The 12,980-nt window shown below is 35.1% G+C and overlaps 1 protein-coding gene across 1 annotated transcript in view; it reads left to right on the forward strand.

Moving 5' to 3' along the window:
• Positions 1-12,980, forward strand: part of POLA1 (DNA polymerase alpha 1, catalytic subunit) — a 1,417,985-nt gene that overhangs the window by 743 nt on the left and 1,404,262 nt on the right. Inside the window, exons 2-3 of the mRNA XM_053705268.1 lie at positions 2,148-2,272; positions 4,892-4,988. Of these exons, the coding sequence (XP_053561243.1) occupies positions 2,148-2,272; positions 4,892-4,988 (222 nt within the window). The remainder of the gene's footprint in view (positions 1-2,147; positions 2,273-4,891; positions 4,989-12,980) is intronic.

A 12,980-nucleotide genomic window follows, 5' to 3' on the forward strand; every position in this document is an offset into this window, starting at 1 on the left:
TATCTATATCAATACAATTTGGGGAGGTGAACCTTAAAGGGACACTGAACCCAATTTGTTCTTTCTTTCAAGATTCAGATAGAGCATGAAATGTAAGCAACTTTCTAATTTACTCCTATTATCAATTTTTCTTCGTTCTCTTGCTATCTTTATTTTAAAAGCAGGAATGTAAATCTTAGCAGCCAGCCCATTTTATGTTCAGCACCATAGATAGCGGTTTCTTATTGGATGCTTACATTTACCCACCAATAAGCAAGCATAACCCAGGTTCTCAACCAAAAATTGTCCGGCTCCTATGCATCGCATTCCTGTTTTTTAAATAAAGACAGGAGACAGCAAGAGAACGAAGAACAATTAATAGGAGTAAATTAGAAAATTGCTTGAAATTGCATACTCTGTCAGAATAATGAAAAAAAAAATGTTTATTGTCCCTGTAATGCTAAATAACTTAGCCATACACTGAATCATGCTGTTAATATGTATATTGCAGAATAAACTGTTTGTTTGCATCTGCAGAAATGTCATTTAGGTACCTTTTTTTTTTTTTAATTTAATATGTGTTAGTCATGTTATTAATACTATTTATATAGCACCACATGCTATGCAATTCCACTGAAAAGCTGTTTAAATACATCAGATAAACTTACAGTACTTACAAAAAGAAACTAAAACAGGAGAGGGCTGTTATGCCCTGTAGCACAATTAATCGTGGATATACTTTTCATTCAAAGTAAGCTGAATAGATTTACAATAAAAAGCTGAAGAATATTAGATGTGTTGAGGGAAACATGAAAAGGAGATCAAAGCTTGTCAGTTTGAAACACAGAAATATAGAGCTTGAAATCTGTGTTACTATACTGTGTATATGTATATCCTGGTAATCCTAGGATTACCCAGGTAAAACTGATATTACCCAATGGCTCTGGGTTATCCCAGGGTACGATCTTGCATATGGCTTTTTTCCGGGTAATCCTAGAATTACCCAAACGCTTCCGGATAAAGCTTCACACATATATAGAGTGCACTGTAATTAACCCATCTTCACTATTTTATTTTCTGCCTCTGCCTGGGGGTTCAAGGGGGCTCCCTACCGATCCTCTGCAATCCACCCCAAGTAAACGGGGAATAAGGGCTTTGCTCCCCATTGAACCCCCCAGGCGTAGGCGGCGTGCTTGCCTTGCCTGAGCCGTGACGTGAGCCTCCTCTCTGCGACTGCTGCGCTCCAGACTCCTGAAGAGACTACATGTGCAGTCAGAAGGAGGAAGTTCTGGGCGGCAGCAAAAAAAATATCCACCACCAGTTGTTCCGCCCGTGGCCGAAGGTGCGGGCTCGTACAGCAATAGTCGTCATAGGTGACATCATAGTGGGCGGAGTTATAAATAACATACTCTCACGGTTAATTGTGGTTTAAAACCTGCATCCATGATTAATCGTGCAGCCCTAATAATATATATATATATTCTCTAAAATGCAGACCTGTCATTTGCTTATTAAAATAACGTTGTCAAAAGTTACTATTTTTATCCGCCTGTAAGTCACATTCTTCTCTGCCTATGTCGTTGGTTTGTTTTTTTGTGTTCTAAAATGCAAATAGTCTATATTTATTTAAAATAACAAATATTACTTCTCTGATTACAGTACTGTACTTGCTGAGGGTAATAGATATACGTTATTAAAAAAAAGATATAAAACTACCTTTCTTCCATCCCCTCTCCAAACTATTCCATTTTAAAGGAAATCCAAACTTTTTCCGGTACCAAGCAGTTTGCATAAAAGGTTTTCTATCTGTTTATAAACTTTTAGTAACAAGGACACATTTTTAAATATGTTTACAAGCTTTGTTTCTAAAACTGTTGTATCATTTATTTTTTATAGTTAACAATTTTTTTTTTTTTTTAAATATAAAACTAGGAAAGGATAATATTATTAAATTATCCATAGTTGCCTTTTATAAATACAGTTGTAAATGACCACTAATTTGCTGGAGTAATGTAATTATATCTTAAAATATAGCTATGTGATTGATTTTTTTATTTTTTTTTAAATTGCTGGCTTAAACAAATATTTTGATTAGAGAACTAATATTTCCATCACTGTATTTATTTTGTTGTATTTATTTAATTTTAATTTCTATTTTTAATTACCAGATATGTCTGATTCTGGGAGCTGTGCAACATCACGTTCAAGACGTGAAAAAGTGGAAAAAAAGGGTAGAAAGGAAGCTTTAGAACGTTTAAAGAAAGCTAAATCTGGTGAAAAGGTCAAATATGAGGTGTGTATGCTTTTATGCATCGTAACCTGTTGAAAATATTGCATTTGTTTGAATAAAAGATCATCATTAAATTAACTCTTTAACACCATCGTATATGTTTTGAATTTGCCCAGTCCATTCTGTCTCCCTAAAAGAAGAATGAATAATCGTTTTTTAAAAATACTATTAAAAACAGGGTCACTTTCATTCATCAAAGTTTACAAAGCAGCCGTTTTGATTAAAAACTTACCTTTTTTCCTTTTCACAGCTACAGCAGTTTACCCCTCCTGGAAATCTTCTCTTCACACCTCCTCAATGACTAATCTGACTTCCTCCAATCAAAGCATGGCCTCAGGCAATAACCACCCTGGGGGGAAAGCTGTGATTGGAGGAAGCAGGATTAATCATTGCTGAGGTGTGAAGAGAGGATTCCAGGTGGGGTAAGCTGCTGTAGCTGTGAAAAGAAGAAAAGGTAAGTTTTTAATCAAAACGGCTGCTTTGTAAACTTTGATGAAAAAAAATGTGCCCCTGTTTTTAATAGTATTTTTAAACAACGGGATTTCATTCACCAAAGTTTACCCTCACTTTAAGTCAAAATGAACTTTTATGATTCAGAAAGAGCATGCAGTTTTAAGACACTTTCCAATTTATTTCCATTATTTCATTTTGCAAAGTCTTTTTATATACACACTTTCTAAGGAACAAGATCCTACTGAGCATGTGCACAAGCTCACAGGGTATAGGTATAACAGTCTGTGTTTGGATGATGTCTGTCACATGATGCAGGGGGCCGGAAAATGTGAGAAAAACTAAATGTGTCAGAAAAAATTGACTGCTTATTTGAAATGGAGGTGTTAAATCATTGTCTTTTTATTATGCACTTGTTAATTATGCAATTCTACTGCATTGAGGGGTCCTTTAACTTTTCAATGCAAACTGTTTGTTTATTTTGATTTTTGAAGTTAAAAGAAAGTGCTTGTCTGTACAACTTGACCTTAAAGGGACAGTAAACCTCAAAAATAATGTTATATAATTCTGCACATACTGCAGAATTATATAACATTATATTAGCGCAATCTTTATAAAATGTAATATTCCCTTTGAATTTAAAAAAAAAAAAAACGTCTTTTTTACAGACCCTCTCTCTTTTCTGAGCGGGTCTGTTTTATTCACACAGCTGTATAGTCACAGCCCGGCCCGACCACGCCATAACACTAAGTGCAGCTTGCTCCTGCTCTGTCTGACAGCAGGAGCGAGCTGCACTGTGTATAATGGCGCGGTCGGGCCGGGCTGTGACTATACAGCTGGCCTGATGCGCTGTGTGAATAAAACAGACCCGCTCAGAATAGCACAGAGAGCGGGTCTGTAAAACAGCCGTTTTTTTTTAAAAAAAAATTCAAAGGGAATATTACGTTTTATAAAGATTGTGCTAATATAATGTTATATAAATATAACATTATTTTTTGGGTGTTTACTGACACTTTAAAGTGCCAGTCAACGTTCAAATTGTTACATAATTCTGCACTATGTGCAGAATTATGTAACATTAACCAGGTGACAACTGCAAAAGATAAAAGAATTTTAAAGATTTATCCCCTAAACTCGTACTTACCTTACCTTCCTTGCTAGCCTCTTCTGGTTTCTTCAACAGCGCATTACAGGCGCGCTGTTTAATCACAGCGCGCCCCATAGCAGAACATGCAGTGATCTGAGATGTCATTGCAGAAAATGCATCATGTCTGCAGGAGTTCTTAGTGTTTTCACTTTGCAGTGCTGCTCCACATCAGGCTGTTCTCTTCAAACAGAGCTTTGCTCTGGTAGCACTATGTAAGTTTTCCTTAACACAGCGCATCCACAGCAAAGTGCTGTTTGAAGGGAACAGTCAAATATGCAGTAGAGCAGCAGCACATTAACTGGCTTTCATATTCTTTTCAAACCCAACCCCCTAGCATTCCCCAGCCTGGAAAGCTGTTTTTTCTGAATGTAAGACATTCTTGCGAGCAATGCTCGTTCTTTTTATTACTACATTTCTATGTTAGACCAAGTTAAAAGGAAACCACTTTATTCAAGAGACATTTTACAATTTATTTTTTTGTCTGCAGTTAATTTGCAATCCAATTTCAGCTTCTGCAATATATTAAACTTTAAAAAATACTTTACTCTCCAGTTAATCAACACATTGCAACTGAACTGGCCTAATTTAAAAATAACCTGCAGAAATAATTTCACAAAAAAAATGTAATCGCAGAAAGTGAATAAGTTCTTCCTCTGGGAGGTCAGCGCGTCAGTTTGGGCCATTAAAAAACTACATGTAGCGTACCCTCCCGCATTCTGTAAAGCTCTCGACTGCTTTACCCAGCGCAGGAGCGTGCTACGTGTAGTTCAACATGGCGGATTACACAGAGTGCCTGTGATGTGCTGTTGAATAAACCAGAAGAGGCTGGCAAGAAAGGAAAGTTAAGTACGGATTTGGGTAGGGTTAAATCTTTAAAATCCTTTTCAGTTTTGGAGGTGTCACTAGGTTAGTTACATAATTCTGCACATGTTTATAAATTAAAGACAACTAGTTCTAATTTTGGAGATGAAAAAACAAACTGCTATTCATTAACTTTTTGTGCTGAAAAATGTATATATTGTCAGGTCGAAGAGATGTCAAGTATTTATGAAGAGGTGGATGAGGAATCGTACTCTAAGATTGTACGGGAGCGTCAGGATGATGACTGGATAGTGGATGATGGTAAGTGACTGACATCTTGTGAATTTTTAAATATTTTCATGCATTTTGTAAACCGCAATAACTGAATTCATGTTTGGCCCCTATGGTTGTGTTGGAACAGTTTTTACATTTTTTGCCAACATTGTTTTGAATTTAGAGCAAGATTAGCAATGGACATGTAAAAGGATTAGTTATTTTTTTTTTTTTTTTTAAAGGGACACTAAACCACATTTTTGCTTTAGTGATTCAGATAGCGCATGCAATTTTAAGAATCTTTCTAATTTACTCCTATTATACATTTTTTGTTTTGTTTCCTTGCTATCTTTATTTAAAAAAGCAGGAATCTGAGTTTAGGAGCCTGCCCATTTTTGGTTCAGCATCCTGGATAGCGCTTGCTGATTGGTGGCTACATTTAGTCACCAATCAGCAAGCGAAACCCAGGTGCTGAACCAAAAATGGGCCGGCTCCTAATAGGAGTAAATTAGAAAGATGCTTAAAATTGCATGCGCTATCTGAATCATGAAATACAATATTTGTGTTTTTTAGTATCCCTTTTAATGACCCTTTTTGTTATTCAGCTTGCGTCTTTCTGTTTTGTTTTTACGTGGCTTTAATACCGTAAAGGTATAGAAATTGCTAGATAGATGGTGTAGCCATTTTATTTATTTTTGTTACATTTTCTAGTCACATCTCCATGTAAAGTGTATAGTTGGGGGGAGGAGATAAAGTTTAATTCTAGAGTTTCTAATAAGTGAGAAGATTCTGGATTTTTTATCAGAACTTTTAATGATAGCCTAAAGCTTGTTTGTAGTTCAAGGCGTCACAGATATTAACTGTCACTCACATAGATACACTGCTGTCTGTCATGTATTTTCCACATATAGAGGACCATTTATCAAGCTCTGAATGGAGCTTGAGGGCCGTGTTTCTGGCGAGTATTCAGACTCGCCAGAAACACTAGTTATGGAGTAGCGGTCTAAAGATCGCCACAATTCAACCTGATCGGGTTGATTGACACCCCCTTGCTGCAGGGGGCGGCGTTGCACCAGCAGCTCACAAGAGCTGCTGGTGCAATGCTGAATATGGAAAGCGTATTGCTCTCCGCATTAAATGATATCTGTTGGACCTGATCCGCACTGTCGGATCAGGTCCGATAGGCCTCATAATGTGAATTAGGAGGAGAGAGCTGGTACTGGGTACGGAGCTATGACAAGCTGTACTATCTCCATGGATAAACACCCAAATAAAAATAGAAATTGTATAGGGTAGTGGAGCTGTACCCATGATGAGGCTTGGGCCATGCTGCTGTTTCTGTCAGGACAGTTGGGAACAGATATGAGTATTGGGGAAATTTGCTGTTCAAAAGTAATGACTATTTTGTCTCAAGTGTCAGGGTGGTGGGCAATATTTTTCATGCCCTGACTTAAAATAGTTTTTTTTTATGCTTTTGCTACTGTTAGTTGTTTTGGGATGTTTATGCTAATTATTGTGAAGTTGAGAGGCAGTAGGAAATACTACAGTGGTCAGATTTAAGGCTTTGTACAGTATTTTCCTGTTTAAATTTCTTATTTGAACTGATTATGAAAATTAATAAGTGCTGACTATATGGCAGGAGCTTTAACTGTACTACTTTTGATGATTTGCTATGACATTTGTATTTACAATATTCTGTGCTTTATAAGATGTTTTTTGGTGATTATTATGGAATTATCACGGTTGTGACAAGTGTTTTACACACTATTTTGAAAATTATATTTGGTGCACTTGTAATGCACTAGTAAATTAAAGCAATAACTTTTATGCACATCTGATCCTGAAGTGTCTATTGCTTAATTACATGTGAAGACAACCCCCTACAATTGTATTCATTGAAGACCTAATTTTCAGGCGCTTGACATTCCATTCAGAAGAAAGAAAAACCAGCTCTAGTTTATTGAAAACGGACAACTCATGCAAATCTTAAACCAATAAATAAATATATACCAAACATCTAAACATATTATTAGTATATTAAACATGGTGGGGTTTATTTTAAATCCCAATTTAAACCACTAGAAAGTAAGGCTTGATTTAAATAATGGTTTTCTACATAGTTATAATCTTTTATATTTAAAACTAGATGGTTTAATTTTTAGAATAACTTTTCAGATTAGTTTCTCCTGTTACTGTGTATTAGAAAATTGCTGATTTGGTTATATACCGTTAGAAATACATAGGTATATATATAATTGGTTACTCATTCATATTTGGATAACTTTTCTGCTGTACTTTATTGGAAGGAGGAAAATAATCATATCCTTAAAGTGAATGTAAACTTTCATGAATGAGTGCCCAGTTTTTAAAAATACTTTTAAAAACAGAGACACTTTCATTCATGAAACTTTATATTGCAGCATATTTTTAAAAATACTTACCTTTTTCTTCAGACAATCCGGATCAGCTATTTCCACCCCCCTGCCCGCTTCTCATGCTGTAAATAGCACAGCAATGATGAAGCCGGTTTAGTCATTGCTGACGTAAGTACAGAGGAGCTGTGGGCAGGGCATCGCCGATCCGGCTTTGCTGAAGAAAAAGCAGTGTAAAGTTTCATGAATAAAAAAGGGCTGTTGTCGTCGTTTTTTTTTTTTTAATTCAAAAGTTTATTGAAATCCAAATTATCACATAGAAAAGCATATGTAAAAGAAAGTTATACATTTGAAGCGATTTACATCCGTCTTTAACAAAATAAAATAGGGAAATAGGAATTTGGGGGAGAAATCAGAATACAGTTACAGTAAAAATAAAGATAAAGAATTCTGTTTGATGTGCTTTCAAGGCTAACATATCTCAATCGGTATACAAAGAGCATATGGGGTTATTCCCAATTTAGAACAAAATTAGGCTATGATTGGTGAGTGTTAGAGGTGTATTTTTGCATATAAGTTTCCCACATAAGGAGCATTTGAGCATAAAGTAAATTAGAGACCCCAGGCGCCTGACCAAGCGGAGGCAAAGGAAATAACAGCGAATAAACAAAATGTAATTAAATATGTAGGAATAAATAAATCGCTTATTTATTAGTACAAATAATACAATAAAATACTCATGGATCCATGCTAATTAATGCATAAATAAATAATATAGGGTATGTGCAATCGTCAGCATTGCATAACAATGTAAGAACAGGATAAAACAATTAAAGAGTGTTAAAACAATGGTAAAAACACACTAGATAATACCAAATGGGTTGTCTCTGCTAAAAGACCAAGAAAGCAGCTAGATGAATGTAAAATACAAATACTAGATCTAACAATGAATATGATGATTCAATATTAATAAAACTCTAATCCATCCAGGTGCGGAGGTTTGATGTGCTGTGATGTGTTGATGTCCAAAAAAATTGTGTACAAATAATATCTGAATAAGTGAATGTCCAGAAAAATCCCTATTGGGATAATGTCCAATAAGATTCAGAAAAATACAAATAGTTTATATACGGTAACCAACAAAAGTGGAGATAGTGATCCAATGTGCTGGAAAAAATAAAATAAACAACTTGCAGCAAAAATGTGTGTAAAAAAAAAAAAAAAAAAAATTCTTCAGAAGTGGGTACTTGAAAATCCTGATATGTGATATATTGCTTGTTGTAACGCCCATCGTTAAACAACTGCTTCTGTGAGTGTCTAATGTGAATGATGTCTGTGTACTACAGAATGGCAAGCAAATGACGATGTCCTCCTATAAAATAAATATAGCGCAAAAACGTTTTCAAACAGTGAAAATAATTGGAAAGAGGCTTACCAGTACTCGGTCTACGCGTTTCGGCCCTTACTAGGCCTTTATCAAGACTGTGGAGCCAGCTGCCATTCACATTAGACACTCACGGAAGCAGTTGTTTAACCTTGGGATTTACAACAAGCAATATATCACATATCAGGATTTTCAAGTACCCACTTCTGAAGAATTTTTCTTGTTGCACACATTTTTGCTGCAAGTTGTTTTATTTTTTTCCAGCACATTGGATCACTATCTCCACTTTTGTTGGTCACCGTATATACACTATTTGTATTTTTCTGAATCTTTTTGGACATTATCCCAATAGGGATTTTTCTGGACATTCACTTATTCAGATATTATTTGTACACTATTTTTTTTGACACCAACACATCACAGCACATCACACCTCCGCACCTGGATGGATTAGTTTTATTAATATTGAATAATCATATTCATTGTTAGATCTAGTATTTGTATTTTACATTAATTTAGCTGCTTTCTTGGTCTTTTAGCAGAGACAACCCATTTGGTATTATCTAGTGTGTTTTTACCATTGTTTTAACACTCTTTTTAATTGTTTTATCCTGTTCTTACATTGTTATGCAATGCTGATGATTACACATACCCTATATTATTTATTTATGCATTAATTAGCATGGATCCATGAGTATTTTATTGTATTATTTGTACTTATAAATAAGCGATTTATTTATTCCTACATATTTAATTACATTTTGTTTATTCGCTGTTATTTCCTTTGCCTCCGCTTGGTCAGGTGCCTGGGGTCTCTATTTAATTTAATGCTTCTATTGGTGGTTACTAGGCATCACCACTCCCAGGCCAAAGGGTTTCCCAAGTAGGCGCTAGTCCATATCCTATCTACATTTGAGCATATAGGTCAGTGTTTTTATTTTTCATGTAATAATATTCCTCTAGAGAGATATTGCGGTTACACTCTAAATGCCATTGGGTGAGATCTTACCGGACTTCCAATTCCTTGCAATGATGATTTTAAAGCTATTACTTAGTATATTACACAGTTTTTTTGAGGGGGTTGGGAGTTTGTTCGGAACTCTGTTAAAAAGCCATAGGCATGGGTCCAGGGGGGGGTAGTAGGTGTTTAAAGGATTTTACCTCTTTCCTGTGCTATCTCAGTCCAAATCGGAATTATTTTGCTACATTGCCACCAAATGTGAGTCATATGGCATTCAGTGGAACCACATCTCCAGCATTGGGCGGATTTGAGTTTATATATTTTTTTTTACATCTCTCTGGAGTTAGATACCATCTTTGTAAAATTTTCAGATTAAGTTCTACAAACCTACATGAGACTGATGTTTTTTTAATATTAGAAAACATTTGTAGCGCGTCTGCCTAAGTGATGTCTATGCCTAGTTCATAGTTCCATCTATCTATATAATATGGAAGAGAGCCATGTGGTGGTTGTGATAAGAATGAGTGAGTGATGGATAAAGCATGTCTAGTTTGTGGTTTTATGACAAAGGGATTCGAAAGGTGTCATTGATCTGGTCATGTTTTTAAAGGGACAGTCAACCATAGAATTGTTATTGTTTTAAAAGATAGATAATCCCTTTATTACTCATTCCCCAGTTTTGCATAACCAACACAGTTATATTAATGTACTTTTTACCTTTGTGATTACCTTGTATCTAGGAACCTTCTTCCAGCCCCCTGATCACATGACTGTGACTGTTTATTATCTATTGTCTTAAAGTTAGCATTGTATTGTGCTAGATCTTAAATAACTTTCTGTGCCTGAACACAGTGTTATCTATATAGCCCACGTGTACTTTCTGTCTCTTTGTGTTGAAAAGAGATTTAAAAAGCATGTGATTAGAGGCAGCCCTCAAAGGCTTAGAAATTAGCATATGAGCCTACCTATGTTTAGTTTAAACTAAAAATACCAAGAGAAAAAAGCAAATTTGATGATAAAAGTAAATTGGAAAGTCAATTAAAATTAAAAGTCCTATCTGAATAATGAAAGTTTAATTTATACTTGACTGTCCCTTTAAATTGAGGGTGTGATGAAATGTAAGAATGGCACTGTCTATAGAAAAGCCATTCTTTAAACACAAAGAAGCCTGTGGAAATTAGCTTGTCTATGGTTGGGGAGTATTGTTCGCTACCAAGATGGTGAATTTGCAAAGATCTAAGAGGGGTGCTTATAAGTCTAGGAATGACCTAAAGTCCAGGTTGGAATTCATTGTTATGCGTCAGAGGTGAGAATTTGGATGATATGTTAGGATATTCTATCAAAATCTTATCCCAAATTTTAAATGTTTCCGATATGGTTTGTGTGGAGAATTTTAGAAATTTGTCTATCTTTTGGTGACCAGCATAGTTGACCCAAATGCTGGTTTTGGGTCATATTATGCTCCAATTGGACCCACCTTTTGTCGTGTAGGTTTGAAAACCAGTCTACTGTACGCTGCAGAAAAGTGGAAAGTGCTCCTGTTTTTAATAGTATTTTTAAAAACCAGGCATTCATGAAAGTTTACATTCACTTTAATTTTGAAATGGTTTTATTTAACTAAAACAGTATTATAGGCTTCACTTTCATTTTTACTACTTTCCCTTCCCTGCTCACACTTAGCTCCTTGTATGGAATTATTAGACTACAAACAATCTTTTATTCATTTAAATTCTTGAAACTTGGCTCTTAAAAGGATAGGAAAGTCAAAATTAAACTTGCAAGAATCAGAGCATGCAGTTGTAAGACATGTTTTAAAATCCCTTATTTTTAAATGTGCTTTGTTCTTTTGGTATCCATTATTGAAAAATGAATATGTACATATTCTACACTAGTGGGAGCTAGCTGGTGATTGGTGCCTGCATACATTTTGTCTCTTGTGATTGGTTAACTAGATGTGTTCAGCTAGCTGCCAGTAGTTCAATGCTGTTTCTTTATCAAATAAGAGAATGACGCATATTTGATAATAAAAGTAAATTTGAAAGTTGTTTAAAATTGTTTGCTCTATCCGAATCATGAATTACATTTTTGGGGTTTCCTGTCCCTTTAAGAGGTAAGGAGTTGATTCTGTATACATGGATTTGCAGAAAAACAATGTGATACAGATGTCTTTCTCAACTCTGTTTAATATCTTAACATTTTTTTTTTTTAACACTGATTCACAGTTTTAAGAACTGCAAAACCAAGCATCTGGTTGCCCAAAATAATCTTCCAGAAACCTCCTTTGGAGTATGACATTATGAATGGATTTCATTTACCAGAAAATGTAAACATTGCAACCGTGAATATACAGTCTCATGCGACATAATGAAAAACTAATCCTTATTTCAGGATGAATAACCTTAGAACTAAAATTGCATCTCACTGACTTTTTTTTTTTTTTATGCACAATAATATAAAAATATCTTTCTTAGAACCATGCTAAAACATCCGTGCATATCAATATCAAAGTTTAGAAACCAACTGATTACTCACATCCCACAGTGCCTCCTTCAAAGAGCAAAACATAGTGTACCCCCCCCAGACTTTTTTTAATGGAAACACCACCCACCTGATTTAACTTAGCACCCACAAAAAAAATGCAAAATATAATTTAAATACTTTTGTTAAATTAGTGGTGTATTGTAGAAAATGCTTTATTATTACACTGACCCGCCGGCAGGCTAAATTATCTGTAGAGAACACAGTTTATCATGTGTTTTAGGTGTGTCTAAATAAATATCAGTGTTCTCCACAGAAAATGTTGCCAGGCAGATGGCATAATGAATTTGCAGTATGGGGACGGAGTAATACTTTGTAATATGAAATGATGTTCTGTCTAAAGCACAAATCTGTTTACCAAGTACCTATTTTTTTTAAGCAGTCACCACGCATTCCTTGTATGATCACAAAACCATGTACTCTCTCAATTTTTCTTTTTGCTGAATACCTATGAGCACTCTTCCTAGCAGCGTCCCTTTGCCTGTTTAATGTTTAGAATACTCATTCAATTTCTTCCACACACCATTACATTTTCTGTTAGTCCATTGGTCTACTTCCCCCTTAGTTAGAACCTGGCATGTTTTTTTGCCCCAACAATAATTTGTGTGTGGAATGCAGAAATGTTAAAGAGATTTCCAGCCAAAATTGGAAACACATGGGTGAATTTCGGTATTGAACAGAAGCAATTTTGTAATATACACTCATTAGCAAAAATAATACTAATAAAAGGTATAGCTGTTTCAAAAGTGTATTTAAGTATGCACCGTGCACCAGCATTTTAAACA

The sequence above is a fragment of the Bombina bombina genome, chromosome 3, assembly GCF_027579735.1.
Source record: "Bombina bombina isolate aBomBom1 chromosome 3, aBomBom1.pri, whole genome shotgun sequence".
In the NCBI taxonomy this organism is placed as follows: domain Eukaryota; kingdom Metazoa; phylum Chordata; class Amphibia; order Anura; family Bombinatoridae; genus Bombina; species Bombina bombina.